Source organism: Protobothrops mucrosquamatus, unplaced genomic scaffold (assembly GCF_001527695.2).
Source record: "Protobothrops mucrosquamatus isolate PMUCROS unplaced genomic scaffold, P.Mucros_1.0 scaffold4, whole genome shotgun sequence".
NCBI lineage: Eukaryota > Metazoa > Chordata > Lepidosauria > Squamata > Viperidae > Protobothrops > Protobothrops mucrosquamatus.
The window spans coordinates 1,363,056-1,379,539 of record NW_015386391.1 but is presented as its reverse complement, the minus strand read 5'-3'; the positions used below and the strand labels follow the sequence as shown (position 1 = coordinate 1,379,539).

The window sequence follows — 16,484 nt, the reverse complement described above, 5'->3', positions numbered from 1 at the left end:
CGTGACTGGACTTGATTGATGGCCGTTTTTAAGGGGGTCAATAAGCAAGTTGCCATGGTCATTCAGAGAAACATGTGGTCGTAAGTGTGACGCAAAACTTGGAGAGTCCGTCCGAGGCCACCATTGCAAAGAGGGTGAAAGAAGCCGGTGGAGGGCAGGCGCAGATGGGAGGGAAAAATAGCATCCGAGCATTTAAGCTACAGATTTGAATTTCTGCTCTTTCCACCACATCTAAGATGTTTGGGGCGTCTGTGGTGGCAGCTAGCTTGATTTTTTTCAAAACCAGATATCCCTCTTAGTGGCCTATTTTGGGGAAGGTCTGTTGGGAAAAACTATTTACCTTATCATGATAAAAAAAATATAGCAAGAGTTTCCGAGAAACTGGAGTCCTTTCTTTCTTTCTTTCTTTCTTTCTTTCTTTCTTTCTTTCTTTCTTTCTTTCTTTCTTTCTTTCTTTCTTTCTTTCTTTCCCTGGCTGACTTGGATGTTGGACTACACCTCCCCTTCGGGCTCAAACGCTCCAGTCGCCCATCTCCCATGACCAAAAGCAACTGAACCTGGAAAGAATCAGTCCTGGAGCTTTCAAGTTTAAAGAGGAACAATATAAAATGTTTAAAATGAGTCCAGATGCTTCCATAAATCCTCTCCCCTTGATCTGCCACAATTACCTGGCATTTAATGAGTGGAAGCAGAGAGGGTACTGCCTGTCGGATTCTCTTGCGTGTGAGTGTGCACGCGTGTGCGCACATGCAGGCCTACCCACTCTTACTCCGTAAATCAAACTCTCTGGTGATGAAAGACCCAGGGAAGCCAGAGCGGGTGTTAGCCTCCCTGGCCTGAGAACCAGGCTGGAAGAGGAGACCCTCGTGGGTTTCATAAGGAGGGTTCTTATCCAGCCTCTGAGGACCAGAACAGCACGGAGCGTGATTCGATCTCATGACATTTTCTGTCTTAATGAGCTGCAGCTGCGGGAAGAAGAGCCGGCCAGCTGGGGTTGAGCCCCTTTTCGATTATTTGGATTTCTCAAGCCCCCCCTCCTCTCCCCCCTTCAGGGTGAGATGGGAAGGCGAGGGAAATCATAGACTTTTGGGGGTCATGGAAGGAAATTTTGGAAATCATCTCCCATCTCAGCTGCTCTGCTCCGAATTAGCAGCCTCCCCGCCCTGCAGTTAATTAGCGGAGAAAAGGGCTTGCTGGACCTGGAGGTGGGTTTGGCTGGCAGGCAGAACAACCGCTGCTGTGGTGGCTCACTGGAGAACGTGGTGCATGGGAGAACGTGGTTGGGGACAGCTTGGAGGCACAAGGCTGCCCATGTTATTCTGGGGGTTGTGTAAGGAATAGAGCCGAATGGATACAGAGGCCGCCCCGCTTGTTAGTCCAGAGAGGATTTAGAAAGTTACGTGTGCGAATTTCCATGCTTTTCTTCAGCTGCCTTGGATGGTTGGGACATTCAGCGAGAGGGAGGGAGAGAGGGAGGAGAGTGAATGAGAGAAAGGAAGGATTCTAGTCCTCATTGTTCTGAGCAAAAGGACTGATGCAGGAGAGAGTGAAGACGAGAAGAGATGAGAAGACAGAACAAGGGTTTAAGCCATGTTCTCAGCATACTTCAGGATCCTGGGGGGGGGGTGTTCTTATCATCTTTGCCTTTTAAGCTACCAATTTATCTATTGCAAATTTCAGGGCAGTCAACAACAAAACAATCATGCAAAAAAAAAAATCAATTAAAAAATGATTTATAGCACTAAAAAGGGCAGGCAGGCAGACCGAAAAGATGAGACTAGCATAATAAGAATTCTTGGTGCCTAATTAGTAGCTGAAGAAATCTTGCCTGAAATTCTCCTTGGCCAGGCAGTTCCGCCCCTGAAGTGTCCTGGCCCCAAACGTCTTTTCTCCAGCCACCCCACCCCACCCCACCCCCGGCATCCATGGGTGGCCCTGGGCAGAGGAAGAGACAGCTCTGCTATTGGGGCTTCTCTTGGGCCACGGGGATCAAGCCGTGTAGCGGATGACCCTTAAGACAGAACAGTCATAAAACTGCTGATTCTCGCAATGACAAAGATAAATAAATTGGCAGGCTAGAGCCCTGTTGGTGCCTTTGTCCTGGGGAGGGAATATGGGAAGGAACAAGGCAGGAAATCCTGAATTAACTCAATGACTGGAGCATTGTTTCCGTCTCTGCTTACGAGAGAGAGGCAGACTTTTAGCCTGTCGGAAGGGATTGTGTTTATAGCAAACACAGTTCCAGTCTGATTCTTCAGGACTTGGGTTGCATATGCCAAATCTGGAGTGGGGCTTGTGTGGGGCCTGCTTACAATCTGGAGATTCCTCCTGCTTTGGTCTGGAGACACCCCGGGGGTGTGAAAAGACAGGCAGGTGGTTTGTGGCGGGAGGGGGAGGAAGAGGAGGAGGAAGGAGGGGAATAAAGAGGAGGAGAGGGAGAGGAGAAGAGGAAAAGGAGGAGGAGAGAAAGAGGAGGAGGAGGAGGAGGAAAAGAAAAGAAGGAAGAAGAGAAGAGGAGGAGGAAGATACGGGCCTGGCAAACCTGTCTGGTGGCCACAGTTTGGAATCTGAAGTGCGGATGCTTCGAGTTGGAAATGGTTGTTTGAATCAGTTCAGAAGCCCCTCTGAGCTTCCCAGGGCTCCCTTTTCAGGTCTGGAGGGTTTCTGGAAGGGCCAGGAGCAGCTTCAGACTGGAAACTGCTTCTGCAGAAGAGAAGGCCGGGCAGAAGGATGGATCTGGAAGCCATGCTTTACGCTCTGGCCTCGCTGGGGATGGTTCCCCTCCCCTCCCGTTCCTTATTTTCAAAGATTTTTCAGTATCGAAAACGTTGACTTCTGCTCCGTGGTGGTTCCCGTGGGTGGGTGGGAATGGCCTTGCCTCTCCCCTTCCTCTTCTCCGTCTTCCCTGCCAGCAACTCTTGTTCCCACAGCTATAATTTCACTTTGTCAAATGAAAAGCAGTGCATGGATCCAAAAAAACATGTGTCGCTGGCTGAGTTTTGTTTCCTGCTTTTATGCCCCCAAACCAGAAGTCTCTAAACCGGGGACTCTTCAAAGAGGAGCCCAGCGGCTTTTTTTGCACTCCCGGAGGGTCAGTCATGTTGACCAGGTGGAGCCACAGCGTCCCCCACTGCTGCAGGAGTCAGGGGCTCCGAAGTGGCACATTAGTTTCCCTGGACCACCCTTAGCTGAAAGGAACAAAAAGTGGACAGGAGCAAGAGAAACGCTGCACGGGTAGTCCTCAGCTTACAACTGGCTGCTTACCACCTCTTTGGGGTTACAACGGACTCCCCAAAAGTCATTTACAGCCCAGCTTCAAAGTTCCAAGAGCCTCACGCGATTCCTTTTGGGGTGTTTGGCACCCAGCTCCCCTTTGCAGCTTTTTACAGCCTCCTGCTGTTGTGTGACCACGGTTTGTGATGTTGTTTAGCAAAAACTGGTGTTTATTTCTGGTTTTCAGCAAAAAAAAAAATCCATTGGGTACAATAGGTACACTTAGTGACCCCCGTATTTGCTTAACAACCACCGCCACAATAAAATAGCCGGGTGTGTCCACCTGGTGACCTGCTTAACAATTGGCATGACTTACCTTTGTAGTTCTGGGCTCAATTACAGTCTTAAGTTGAGGACTACCTGTAACGATCCTCGGTATAGTGATTTTTTTTTAAATAGTTTTAAAAATTGCTTGCAAGGTTTTATTAAAAACAATCATTGGCCAGATTTAAATATTTGCTTTACTGTTTTATGTCACCATGTGCCTTTGTACGTGGCTGGATGGCCTTGAAGAGGGCTTTCCCCGGGCTCGGCTGCTTAAAAGTTCAAAATACTTTAGCAGGACCAAAGATTAGTTTTCCTTTTAAAGCGCATAAATCAGTGTCAGCCAGGCCTATTTTCCTGAGTTTGCCTGGCTGTCGGTGAAAAGCGGCTGCTTATTTAAGGAGATCTTAACCGAATGCATCCCCTTCAGGTATCCCCTTTAAAGCAGCCCTTTTTTTTTTTTGCTTTGGACCCAGTGTCCAGCACACCCTATGTTTTGGGGCTCTTCATGGCGTTTTGAATCATACCCAAGGGGAAATAGCTGGCTGTTTTACGAGATGTTAACTCTACCCGTAGCCCGGGAGAGAAGCTGAATGCAAACACCAAATGGATGGGCTTCCCCTGAGAACCAAAATCTGGGCCTTCTTGTTCCAAACGTGTTTATACATTTGCTGAAAGGTTTGTTATCTCCCCCCTCCCAGCATGTTTTTTTAAAGGAAGAGGACCTCGCTAGGAAACTGAGTAAATGTCTTAGAAAAAAGAAAACAACTTGCTGCTTTCTTTTCTCTTCCCGTTTTAAGTTTCCTTTGACCACCTCAAGAGTTTCCAGTTTGTTTGCTTTGAAGGCAGAACCTGCGTTTTTTCGGCTGGGGTTCTCGGTGCCTCTGCCTTGGAAGGGGCTTTAAGCAATTCCGTGCCTGGTTGTCAGAATTGGGTGGTGAGGGTGCAGTTTGGTCCCCTTTTTTCGGCCTTTTGGGTTTAGCTTTTTACTTGCTTTGAAAACGGGCTCATGGATTGCCTTTGCAATCCCTGACTGTTTTAGTTTTGATTTCACATCCCTGCTTTTAACTCTGACAGTTTCTTACTGTGGACCAGCAGCAATGAGGGCTAGTAGGAAGGTGAATTGAAAGTGGTTTCAATTTGGGATGCAGAGACTTCTGGGCGTAGGTTTTTTTTCCCTGCAAAGTACTGGACACTTATTTTCAACGTGAACAGCTCAGGGGTCTGTATTTTGACACATGGTCATCGCTAGGACTGACTCCTGTTCATTTCTCTTACTCTCTTATTTATCTATTCTCTTATCTATCTTAATCTATTCTCTTATTTCTTCTCTTATTTATGCTCAGTTCTCTGTTGCTTTTTGCATCTGTGAAATGTAAAATTGAAGGACACTGCAAGAATAGCCGACCTTTAAGAATTTTGAGCGTGGGCCCAGCTCTTCCCAACTTCTCCGGATAGGCTGAAGTACAATTGCTATATTCCACTGCTGGCTTGGAATCATGACAGCACCAAGACCCCCTCCCTTAATTCTGCCCCCACCCCACATTCTTCTCTCCTGTGCCCCACCTGTACATATCCACTCACTTGTGGTTCCTATTTCGGGACTAGGCGAGTGCCAAGGATTCGGCCAGCCAGGGGTTCAGGTGTGAAAAATCTGCCCTTTCCAGCATCTGTTGCTGAAGGATGCTTTTGGGGAGGGGGCAGGACAGGAGGTGTTTTTTCCGGCTTCTGTTTGCAACTCCCCCGAGGGCTCCAGTGGGACGTGAGCAGTTATTGGGGGGAAGTTAGTAATATCCTTCCTGCAGCATCATTTGGTGTTCCACTCCGAGCGGCTTCAGGTGCACTTTGTTTGCTCCTCCAGTCGATCCTGGATTTTATATCTGGGGGTGTCCTGGATCTCTGGTTAGAGGATGTTCAGGGGACCCTTGGTCCTGCTCAAAAGTCCGCATTGCACAAAACTCAGTTAAGCCACATAAATTTTGCTCTCCTCCCCTTCTCAGGTGGGTCTGTGCATGTGGATGTGTGCGCACACATATGTCAGGCTTAAGAAAGCAAAGATTCTTCCCACACCGATGCCCACTGCTCTGAACTAATTAGTCGCTGCTGAAGCTGGTGGTGCTACTACTTTTCATTACCCAAAAATATGTTTTTAATTTTTTTTTTACTGTTGCTTTCATTCTGATTAAGACTCTCACTACCTCCCACCCACTTCCCTTTTGTTTTTACTTTTGTTTTTATCATGATTAAAAGACTCATTACCAAAACAAAACAAAACAAAAAAATCCTAAACCGCTTTATAATAATTATAAAATCTTTCTAAAATGAATGCAGGCTAAAACACATTTCTGTCTGTCTGTCTGTGTATCTATCCATCCATCCATCCATCTCTCATCCTCCCTCCCTCTCTTCATATATGCAGTATATTGAAATATATTTTGATAGAGTAAACCAGGATGGTCTGCAAATCTGGCTTGGGGTTGCATCCCTTTGTGTTCTGGGCACCTTGCATCTCTCGCGGGGGTTTTGCAGTGGTTCCCGGTCACAGCTGCTGATGGCCGAACTTGGAATGGAGTTCAGCTGAAATGCGAAGCTTCTTGCCTCTTCTACGCCTGCAGTCTCCGGCCTTCCTTCTTTCCAAATAAGAACACAATAAGAACACAACATCCTTTCCCCCCCCTTTAAAGTAAACCTTGAACTGTGAGCTCCCCGGGGACGACCGAGCACAGCTGGTTCAGGCTCCTGGCTGACCAGGTGTTTTGGGAGAGAGTTTCATCCCAAGTGGGACTTCCTGGCTTAACATCGCAAAGCCTGGCTTTCCTCCAGAAGGGGCAACTGTGACCGTTGTTTCCTCCATCTCCATTTATGGTCCTTTCTCTCCTGTCCTCCAGCTTCCAGGCTGAGACCTTTCCAGGTGTGGGAATTTTGCTATCTCTGAAAATTCACCTTAACCACAGGTTGGTGCGCCGAGCCAAAGACTTCTCTGGGGAATCCTCCTGCCCTCCCCCAAACGGCCCCCGTCATTCCCACCCTCTTTCCCTGCGTTTCTGAAGACCCTTCCCAGGGTTGCAGATGGGGGGGGAGGTGTGATGACTCTCTTTGCCTCCCAAAAACAGCTGGACGCAGGAAGAAAAAACATGGAAGGCCCGGGACTTTGGGCTTCCTGTCCTGCTTGGTCATCCTCGGGACCAGCGAGGGCCCACCGTGAAAGAAACACACTGTGCAAGCCCCCATCTCTACAATCCTGCCCGTGTGTGTGCAGGTTGTCCTCAACTTATGACCACAGTGGGACCCGGATTTCCATCGCTAAGCAATTGTTAACATTTTACAGACTTCTTTTGCCCAAGTATTTCCTGTGGCGGAGTGGGGCCTTGAACTCGGTGCTCCCTGATCGGGCACCCGATTGTCTCCCGGATCCTTTCGCCTCAGAAGAGGATGTGGAACAAAGGTCCGTGTGGGGACCCTCGCCTAAAGGAGCCTTTTGCTAGTGCCGTGTCTTTGACCGTTGCTGGGGAGTGGTGTTTTTAAAGGAAGGGACGGCCTGTAAACAGAATGAAATTCTGAAACAAGATCATTGCTAAGACAAGACTACCAGGCCCCGGTTCCTTTTCTGAAAGGTCTCTCTTTTCATGCTCGGCATAATGGACTTACTACGTGCCCCGCTGCCTGTGGGAAGAGCCCTTTCACCCAAAGCCCAGGCGTGGCTGTACTCCGCATCCCGCTTCTTTGTCTCCTCGCTGGGAGAAACCCACGTTACTTGGGCTTTAAAATCACAGCCGCCCCGAGGAATGGCTAAGCCCCTTTCATTCAAGGATCTGTACATTATTTCACCGGTCAAAGTTTGTGTTGGCTGCAACATCTCAGCGATGGAGTTAGGTAAGAATGAAAACCAAGATTGTGCCAGGCATAAAAAGCCTCCTTTTTTCCCCCCCAAAGGCCATTAAGAAATTCCAGACGACGAACCGCTTGGAATGGGGACATTGAAAGGAGCTGGGCTAATTTGGAGCATTCAGATAGACCCCGGAGAAATTCCCAGACTGACAACCTGAAAGTGTGCATCTACTTTAAACATAAAACAAACAAACAAAAAACAAGATGAGTGAGGAATATTATTTAGAGACACACCGATGCAGCCTTGAAAGAAAGTGTTCAACACGGTAAATCACAAATAAGCTTTACTGCACAGAGTGGTTTCTTCCTTTTCACTGGGGTTTTTCAAATGGAAGCTGGCAATATTGGGCATGGTAGAACGACTCCTGTAGTGTGCAGGGGGGTTGGACTTGATGGCCTCTTTGGTCCCTTCTTCCAACTCTGATTCTAGGATGTGAATCACAATACTCTCTGACTTCCTGCCGTCAAAATTCAATCCTTGGAATTGTTATGCAGCTGTTCCTGGATGTATTTTTTCCCCCTTCCAGTTCTTTGTTCTTTTGTGTATTGTTTAGCCCATGTCCACCTGGAATTTAAGATTTCTTTGCAGCTTAAAGGCCATTAATTGTTAATACTAACCCTGTTAATAAGAGGCTGGCTTTGTTCCAGACAGCATGCGTAGAATGAGGATTATAAGGTGTTCGGTCTTTAGCGTCATGCCCTTATAAATACAAGGAAGGAAACACTGTGTGCAATTATAATGTGCCTAAAATAATTCTGAATTCAGCAGCAGCACCTTTTGCACTGTGCAATCTTTGTATTATGGGGATCTTATGAAAGGGCTATATTATATCTTAGCAGAGGAGAATATTTTGAAGTCACCTTGGCTAGTCTAATGATCTCTGTGCTTGCGTAGAGCGTTTTTATCCCTTGATGCTCAGTTTAATCAGAAAGTTAGTCTTGCAATTAAGCAGTGTCCTCCAGTCAGGTTGAGCTGCTCTTCCTAACTTGTGAACTGGGAGTGATGGGAAATGTAGTCCAAACCCCTGGATGGCAGCTGTTGGAAAAGCTGCCTTCCGTCTCTAGAACTGCTGTTGAGTTACAGATCACATTCTCTGTAGGGTTAAACTCAAGTTTCGATATATGTCGACTCGGCTTCGGTGCCTTTCGGATGAGTAGCTCTGCAGGTCAGGTGAAGTGAATTTGTCCTCTTTCATTTTTTTTCTTTTCCGTGGATTTTATTCCATCTCATTTCTGCTTGCTTTTTACCCATTTTTAAAGTTTGCACAAAAATCAGGCTGTGCTTTGGCCTTGCCAGTGGTCGTTTCTCACCCCCGTGAACTTACCTAAGTTGGCGAACTCATCTGGGCATGGAGAGGTATGTTTGCACCCTTGGCTGGTTTGCAAAACAACGTGGCCGAATTCTGAAAAAAAAGCAGAAATGCCGGAGATCTCCTGCAATAAACAGGAGGCTAAACTCTAGGGTGGCTTTGCCAGGAACCGGCAGCGAGGAACAGAGCAACAGAGCAGGAGAGCGCCTGATGTCTTCCTTCACCATGGCAATCTCTCTGGTAGCTGCTACTTCTCAAAGGGGTCTAGGACACAGAGTGAATTGGGGGAGGCACACAGCACAGTCTGTTCCCGCGGAAGAGAAGCAGAGTCTGTATTGGAAAAAGCAAAGTTCCTGTGCGGACTGTGGCCAAGAGTTGAGGCATGACAGGGTTTCTCCTGTAGGCCAAGGAGGGATACTCAAGATGAATAGATCTGTCCACTTGGAGGGTCAAAGGAAATTAATCCTCCTTATTTAGCCTCTCCAGGTGTCCTTGCAAAATGGAAGGGGGCCCCTTCTTGTGTTCTACACTGACCTCTGCATTGCCACCTTCATTCTTGGTGAGATGGACCTGGAGTCACTCCTCGGATGGCCTTCTGCCTTTTCATCCACTCTTGTGAAACTCTAGACCGTCACTTATGAACTGGTGTCCATCCACGCCTTGAGTTCCCGAGAGAGCTCCTGCAACGAAAGTTCAACCCAAGGGGCTTGTTTGCCTCCATCCTTTATGCTGTGTCCTCCTGTGGGGAGGAACGGAAGCTGCTGGACATCAGCCCTGAGGGCACCTGCTGGACCATGCCCATTCAGACAAAGGCTTCTCAGCAGATGTTTGTTGGTGCCAGCCTCAGTTTTCTTTCTGGGTTCTGCAAGGATTGGCTTCCTGCCAGCTCAGCACTGCCTGGTTTCTTCGAAGGCCTCCTCTGGTTCAGATGAAGGATCTCTTGATCAAAAATGGACTTTGGAAGGCACCGAATGACAGATCGTTGGGGGATTGGGGAAGCCCTTGGACAGTTGCACTCCCAACATGGAAGTCTCATTCTGTGGATCAAAATCACTAGTTGCCTATTGACTATAGCTCCAATGGATGGTTGGCTCTCAAAAGTTGGACTTGTTATGACTTCCAGGACCTTCCAGGAACAAAGGCAGCTCGGAAGGGCTTCTCTCTGACCAACTTCTGTGGGGGCATAACTCAAGTGGTCTTTCCCTGGTGGGATGCTCTCCCCCTCTTCCTTTGTTGACATGGAAATGGAAGACACATATTTGCAGGTTTACAGCTTCAATCGCTCTCATTCTTCTTACATGTTGGAGCAAGCACAGAAGACTTTGGGTGTGTGTCACGCTGCTGTACGAAAAAAGAAAAAAAAACGCAGATCAGAAGACGTGTATCAGCAATTCAACACTCCGTGGTGGCTTTTACCACCCACCCCACCCCCCCAAAAAAGAAAGAACCCCCCCCCACATCTCCTCGAAGCCCCACCTTCCTCCTGCTTGGCAGGGCAGAGGGAAAGGAAAACATCTGATCGGCCACTGAGGAGCAGAGCTAAATTTCCTCCCCTTGTCAGCTGATTATCTAATCTGGAGCACAAAAGGCAGGGCTGGGAAGGGGAGGCTGGGAGCCTGAATTTGCCCCCATCTTTGGAAAGAGTCTCTTTCTCTTGGGACTAACCTGGATGGGCTTCAGGAGCCACGTTGGAGTTGCTTGCAAGAGCTGCGGAGGAGACCTGGTGGGGTTGATGGGCGACTGGCTTAATAGCAGGACGGATTCCCTTCAGCTGCCCAGCAGGGCTCTGTAGCAACAGGGGCTGCTTGTCTCTTGAAAGGGGCTCCATGCCTACCTGAGCAAAGGTGGTTTTGCCTGGCTGAAAAGCAGAGCCCAATAGAAAGGCTTGTCCTGTTCCCTTCTTCTCTCTCCGTCTGACCTCGTTGTCCACCGGAGCCCGTCTGTAGAACAGAAGCCTCTGGCCTTTTCGATCTGGTGACCTAGACAGGTGTGGGTCTACAGTCCCCATCACCCCCTGCCACCAGGAGGAAAGCTAGACTGAACATGTCCTGGCTTCCTGTTGGAAAGTTAACCGAGATGGTCCCAGAAGAAGGAAAACTCTGCTGTGTGGGGAAACCTTTAAGGCACGTCTGGGCTTTGTGTAAGCGAGCATCTTGCTGGATCAGATCAGAAGGTCTGTTTCTTTTACCTTCTGTGTAGAAAGGGGAACACCCGGATTCCTCTAGGAATCTCTTCAGAGGGACGGGAAAACGGGAGCTCTTTCTGTGACTTGACTGGCCATTGACAGACCTTTTTGCTAGCTCCATCCATTGTACTAATAAAGGAGAATATTTGTAGCTCAGGGTTGAAACGAGGGGTCCTTGGTGCTCTCCGAGCTTTCTTGCTTTCTTGCAGACGTTTCATGACCAAACTAGGTAACATCGTCAGTGCCAGTGAAGTGTTGACTAGCACTGATGATGTTACCTAGTTTGGGTCATGAAATGTCTGCAAGAAAACAAGCAAGCACCAAGGACCCCTCCATCCATTCTGTTGGATTAGAATGTCGCACAGATCCAGCCGCCCAGGGGTTAGGGCACCCCATCACAAGCCATGGCAATGTTGAACTAAGGCTGCTGGCCTCCATTGAAACCAAAGCCTGGTCCAAGCAATGGCCCTTCTTGAATTTGGGGGTCTGGTAGTGCAAAGGTATGTGAGAAAGACCTGGAGGGGCCGTGGGGACGTGAGATACGGCCAAGGGGTGAGCCAGATAAGGGTCAGCATGTATCGTGGGAACGGCAAGACGCTCAGAAGGGATTCTCCCTGGTTTCTCAGGCTGTATAGGAGACTGAAGGGGAGAACTGTCCTTTCAGACTTGCAAGGCTCTGTTAATGTAGCCTTACAATAAAGTAAAATTAACTCAATTGGTTGTGTTTCCTGAATGGTCTACCTAGGAAGGCCGACTGGTAGCAACAATTTTATTAAAAGGCATCAACTTTCATAAGTTAAGGCTCTCCTTCTTCGTTACCCTTTTTCTTTCTTCTCTCCTTCCCTCTAGAGCTTGCATACGACCTGGACGGAGAAAGTACCGCTTCAAACAGGCAGCTTGTGAATCAGCAGAGCAAAGAGTCAACAGGTCATAACCTCAGTGCCAAGGATCCAGCCCTGAATTTTCAACTAGCAGGCACTGTCCTCATATTCTGGCTTTTTCTGATGGCCAAATGACTTGAACTCACCCTTGGCCACAGTCCGGGGTGAATCCATTATCAGTTTGCATTGCGAAAATGCCCTACGAATCTTTCTTGCCTTTCAGAGGCACTTGAAAAGAACAACTTCAGAAATATGACTTAATTTTTTTTTAAAGACAAAAACATTTCCTGAAACAAGTTATTTGAGGTCTGGCCAAAAAGACCCAGGGCTTGTATTTTGAAGAATTCTCGTTCAATTATTATGACAGGGTTAAAAATACTCAGATTGTATCACCTATGAATTTTGTAAAAGTTTCCCCCCCTGCTGTTTAGGATGGCAAAAGCACACAGCATCCTCAGTGAATCAGAATGAGCAAAGTTACTGGATTAAACACCATCAGACATTTTTTTAAAAATTGTTTTGGTCTTGAGATCAAAACCCAACCTGAAGGAAACCGATCCAAAACAGGAAATGGCTCTGCAGCCTGCAAATTTTGATCTGGAATCTGCATTAGCCATTGTATTAATATTGGTGGCAAACCTGACTTCAAGGTGGCCATTTGAATTGACTTAACACTGGATTCTTGTTATGAATGAGCTGTGTATTTATTTTTTAAAAGCTAGCCAATTTTAGACAGGCTCTCCGCGGCAGAAGTGCCCATAATTTTTTAGACAGGGCTAATGCGATTCCCCCGGTGTGGCTGATGTGAGCACGGCAGAAAATACATCGTTGCAGAGCGATTGTCCAGCTTCAGAAGATGCTCAGATGTTTTCCAGAAAGTCAACAGGATCAAGCATGCTTTTCTATTTTTATTTTTTATTTTTTTAAAAAAACTACTCTGTATCACTTTGTCTGTTAATAGATTGTGTTCTAAGCCTGTCTGTTGAGCATGGAAAAATGGGAATCTCTCAGAGGCCCCCACAGCCTCTCTTTGGCTGCTCTGGAGATTTTTTTTCCCCCCTTTCTTTTTTAGACTCTAATTTGCATCGGAAATATGAAGAGCTGGGAACAGAGAGGACTGTTTTTTTCTTCTTCTTTTAAAAATAAATAGGTCCTACCATCAGTCGGAGGCTGTTGATCACATGCTTGGCTATCTTGCATTTGAGTGTGTGTGTGTGTGTGTGTTTGCACATGTACCTCTGCCTGTGAGAGGAGGAAATAGTTGTTTTGAAACTTACGGAATAAGTGCAGCGTTATCACTGTGAGTTGTTTTTTTTTCAACGCACCTTCTGCATTTTAATTCCAGCTTTCCTATTGCTAAGAGAAGGAGAAGGAGAAGGAGAAGGAGAAGGAGAAGGAGAAGGAGAAGAAGAAGAAGAAGAAGAAGAAGAAGAAGAAGAAGAAGAAGAAGAAGAAGAAGAAGAAGAAGAAGAAGAAGAAGAAGAAGAAGAAGAAGAAGAAGAAGAAGAAAATTTTTTTTTTTAAGTGGGAACAAATGTCAGCAGAGGCAGATATATCGGGGTGATGCCATCGAGCTGGTTGGAAGACGTTCTGTGGTGCGATTATGTTTTTCCTTCCTTTGCGCATCTTTTTGGGGGCATTTGGAAAGGCGTGGGTGGCAGCATAGAAAAAATCTCAGCTATTGAAGTTAAACTGCATTGAGGGCTTTGCAGAGAGCAGACATGGGAAGGTGTCAGTCTAGACCAGGTATGTCAAACTGCCGGCCCGCGGACCAGATGTGTCACGCCGAAACCGCGCCCACCCCACTGCCGGCAATGGGGAAAAAGTCATGATACATCGCGCGACGACTTTTCTTGCCATAGTTTTTAAGTGAATCACTGCAGTCAAGTCAGTAATATGTTTGCTAAGTGATCCTAGCTTCTGCATTGCCTTTGCTTGTCAGAAGGTCGCCAAAGGGGATTGATTACATGACCCTGGGACACACTGCGACCGTCATAAATACGAGTCAGCTGCCAAGCAGTTTGAATTTTGATCACGTGACCCTGGGGGGGATGCTGCAATGGATGTTAACGGTTGGCTAAGCAGCGGAGTAAGTAAGAATGGAGTAAGTAAGACTAGCCAATCTGCTTCTCTGCTCTCCTCCTGCACCGCATGGAAAGCCGGCTGTCAATACAGCTCAGTTAAACTCGGGAGGCAACTTTTTTCAAACACTACAGGTGTTTCTAAAATTTAGGCTCAACCTGAGTCAGAATGTAGTTGGCTGGTTTTTGGCTTGGCCACCATGTGGTTCGTAAATTGAATCAGCCTAGCCTGAAGATGTGGTTCAGTCAACAAGCTGCGATTCAGAACATTGTGACTTGGGACGTTGTGTGAACCCAGCCTAAGGAAAGAGCACACTTCGACCCAGTTTTAACTTCCAGTAGCCTGCAACAGACCCCACGCTCACCGTCCCGATAGTGATCTGCAAATGTCCTTGTGGCTTCCATTGACTTTTGCACACAGGCACAAGCACCCAGAGATGCGTGCACACACGCGCGCACTCACACTTACTCTTACTTATCTGGGTAATTACTAATCCTCTTTGCAAGCAGCAAAGCCATTGATTACTTTAGACAGAACAAGAAATGGGAGTCATTATTCCTTATTATAAACCGGTCCTAAACCAGCCGTCGCAGCCAAAATCCTGAGCATGCAAACAAAGGCCTGCATTTTGTCAGCGTCCAAGTATATTATTAAAAGGAAAAAAAGAAAAGTAAGAAAAATCAACTCCCCGTGAACAGACACCAGAGAAATTGTTTAATTAGGGCCATTAAAATCAGCGACGTGCATTAACAGAATGACCTTCCTCTTGGTGCAACATGGTCTTTGAGGTGCATCTACGGGCAAGGAAGCCTGGCTGGCTCGTGCCCCCGTGTGTTGCCTTGGAGGGGGGGAGCTAAGTGCTGTCAATCCCATGGCCCCCTCCCCAAAGAAGAAAGCCTCCATCTGGACTGCATTTTGAAGCAAATGCCGAGCGTTCTTGTATTAATTTGAGCTTTCTGCCAAATGCATTCCTTGGGGAAGAGCAGATGTGGAAAAGTCAAAGAAGCAGATGAAGGAGTGCAGACATGCCGGGTGGGGTGGGGGGGTCTGTACCACTCGGAGGAAACGCTACTGAGGTCTTTCTGGAATTCCCACACACTTGGGTGGCTTTTCCCAGTGTTGATGGAAAAGCCGGTTTGGAAGAGGAAAGCTGGTGAGATCCTTCAGTGGCGGAGCTGGTCTCTCTCTCTCTCTCTCTCCTTCAGCCCAGCTCTGGTTTGCTGGCCTTGGTGGGCAAATAATAAATGAACAAAGCTGGCTGGCTCTGAGGTGCCCAACAAGCTCTCTGCCAAAGGTGCTTTTTCCAAAAGGCAACTGGACTTCCTTGATTTTTCTCCTTGAAAACGTTTCACTTCTCATCCAAGAATTCAGCTCTTCAGACCTGAGGAAGCTTCTTGGATGAGAAGCAAAACGTTTCCAAAGGAAAAAACAAGTCCAGTTGCCTTTTGGAAAAAGCACCTTTGGGACAAGCAGGACCTGGAGGACTGAGAACCTCCCTAGACATTCAACAAGCCATGGTGAAATGTTGTGTGTCAACCCAGCCGAGTCGGGGATCAAAGCTTCTTCGCCTTGATATCTTCTCTGTATGGAGATGTCCACCATCTGAGGTGAGGTTGAGGTGGAAACACGTCCTGGATGCATCCTCAGGAGAGGGCTGTGGAACTGCTGTGGAAAGCAAGTGGTAGGGGGCCAACCTGCTCAATGCGGTCCCTTCTTTGCTTGCTGTTCAGCCCCAAACAGCTACTACCACTTTGGGGTGGGGGCCTAAGGTCTCCGCGGGGTGTGCGTGTGTGTATGTGAGGATCAACCTAGAACAACAATGGGCAATTGCACCCTCCTGTCAGGTTCCAGTGGTGAATTTTATCTGCAGAGCCAGTTTTCACCACAGACAAGACCATTTTTAAGGAGAGATTGGACATCCATTTGTCCGGAATGTCAATGGGTCTCCTGCTGATGCAGGGGATTGGACTAGAAGACCTCTAAGGTTCCTTCCAACTTAATTATTCTGTTCTGTTCACCTGTTCACAAGCTCCACCTGTGTTCAGGGTTCCAAAATGTTTTTGCATAAATGCAGGTTGGTTGTTGAGTATCAAAATGTGGCCATGCAGCCTGTGGTGATGGGGCGGCTGTCGTAACTTTGAATCTGGTCAGTAAGACCCTTTTTCAGGATTTGTCTTAATTTCAAACAGTCGCTAAATGGCTAGCTGTGAGCTGAGGACGCCCTGCATGGGGAAAGAAGCCACGTTCTTTGCGGTTTCCCCTTCACTGATGAGGCTGCGCAACTCGGAGTGCTCCTGACGATGGAACTGCGCATGTATTTGTGTGATATTTCCAGGCTCCTGCCCATTCGCTGCCCCCTCCCCACTTTCTGAGCCTTTTTTTCTTTCTCTCCTCTGAACCTCCTTCCTTTGATCTGGAGCTGGGTGAGGTGGATGAAAATTGATCTTGCCCGCCGCTTGGAGAAGGAGATCAAAGCGGCAGCCTGCGCCCTGGCGTCCATCCTCAGGGTTTTAAAAGGGCATTTTCTGTGGCGGGGCGAGGAGGGCAGAGGCCTGCCAGCTCCCTGCACTTGTCTGGGTGAGTGATGAGTGCTTGGAAAAG

At 47.6% G+C, this 16,484-nt stretch overlaps 1 protein-coding gene across 1 annotated transcript in view; it reads left to right on the top strand.

Annotated features, from left to right (window-relative positions):
- Nucleotides 1-12,034, top strand: part of GPC3 (glypican 3) — a 52,630-nt gene extending 40,596 nt beyond the window's left edge. Inside the window, exons 8-9 of the mRNA XM_015832425.1 lie at nucleotides 11,770-11,796; nucleotides 11,982-12,034. Coding sequence (XP_015687911.1) covers nucleotides 11,770-11,796; nucleotides 11,982-12,034 — 80 coding nt within the window. The remainder of the gene's footprint in view (nucleotides 1-11,769; nucleotides 11,797-11,981) is intronic.
- Nucleotides 12,035-16,484: the final 4,450 nt, after the last annotated feature.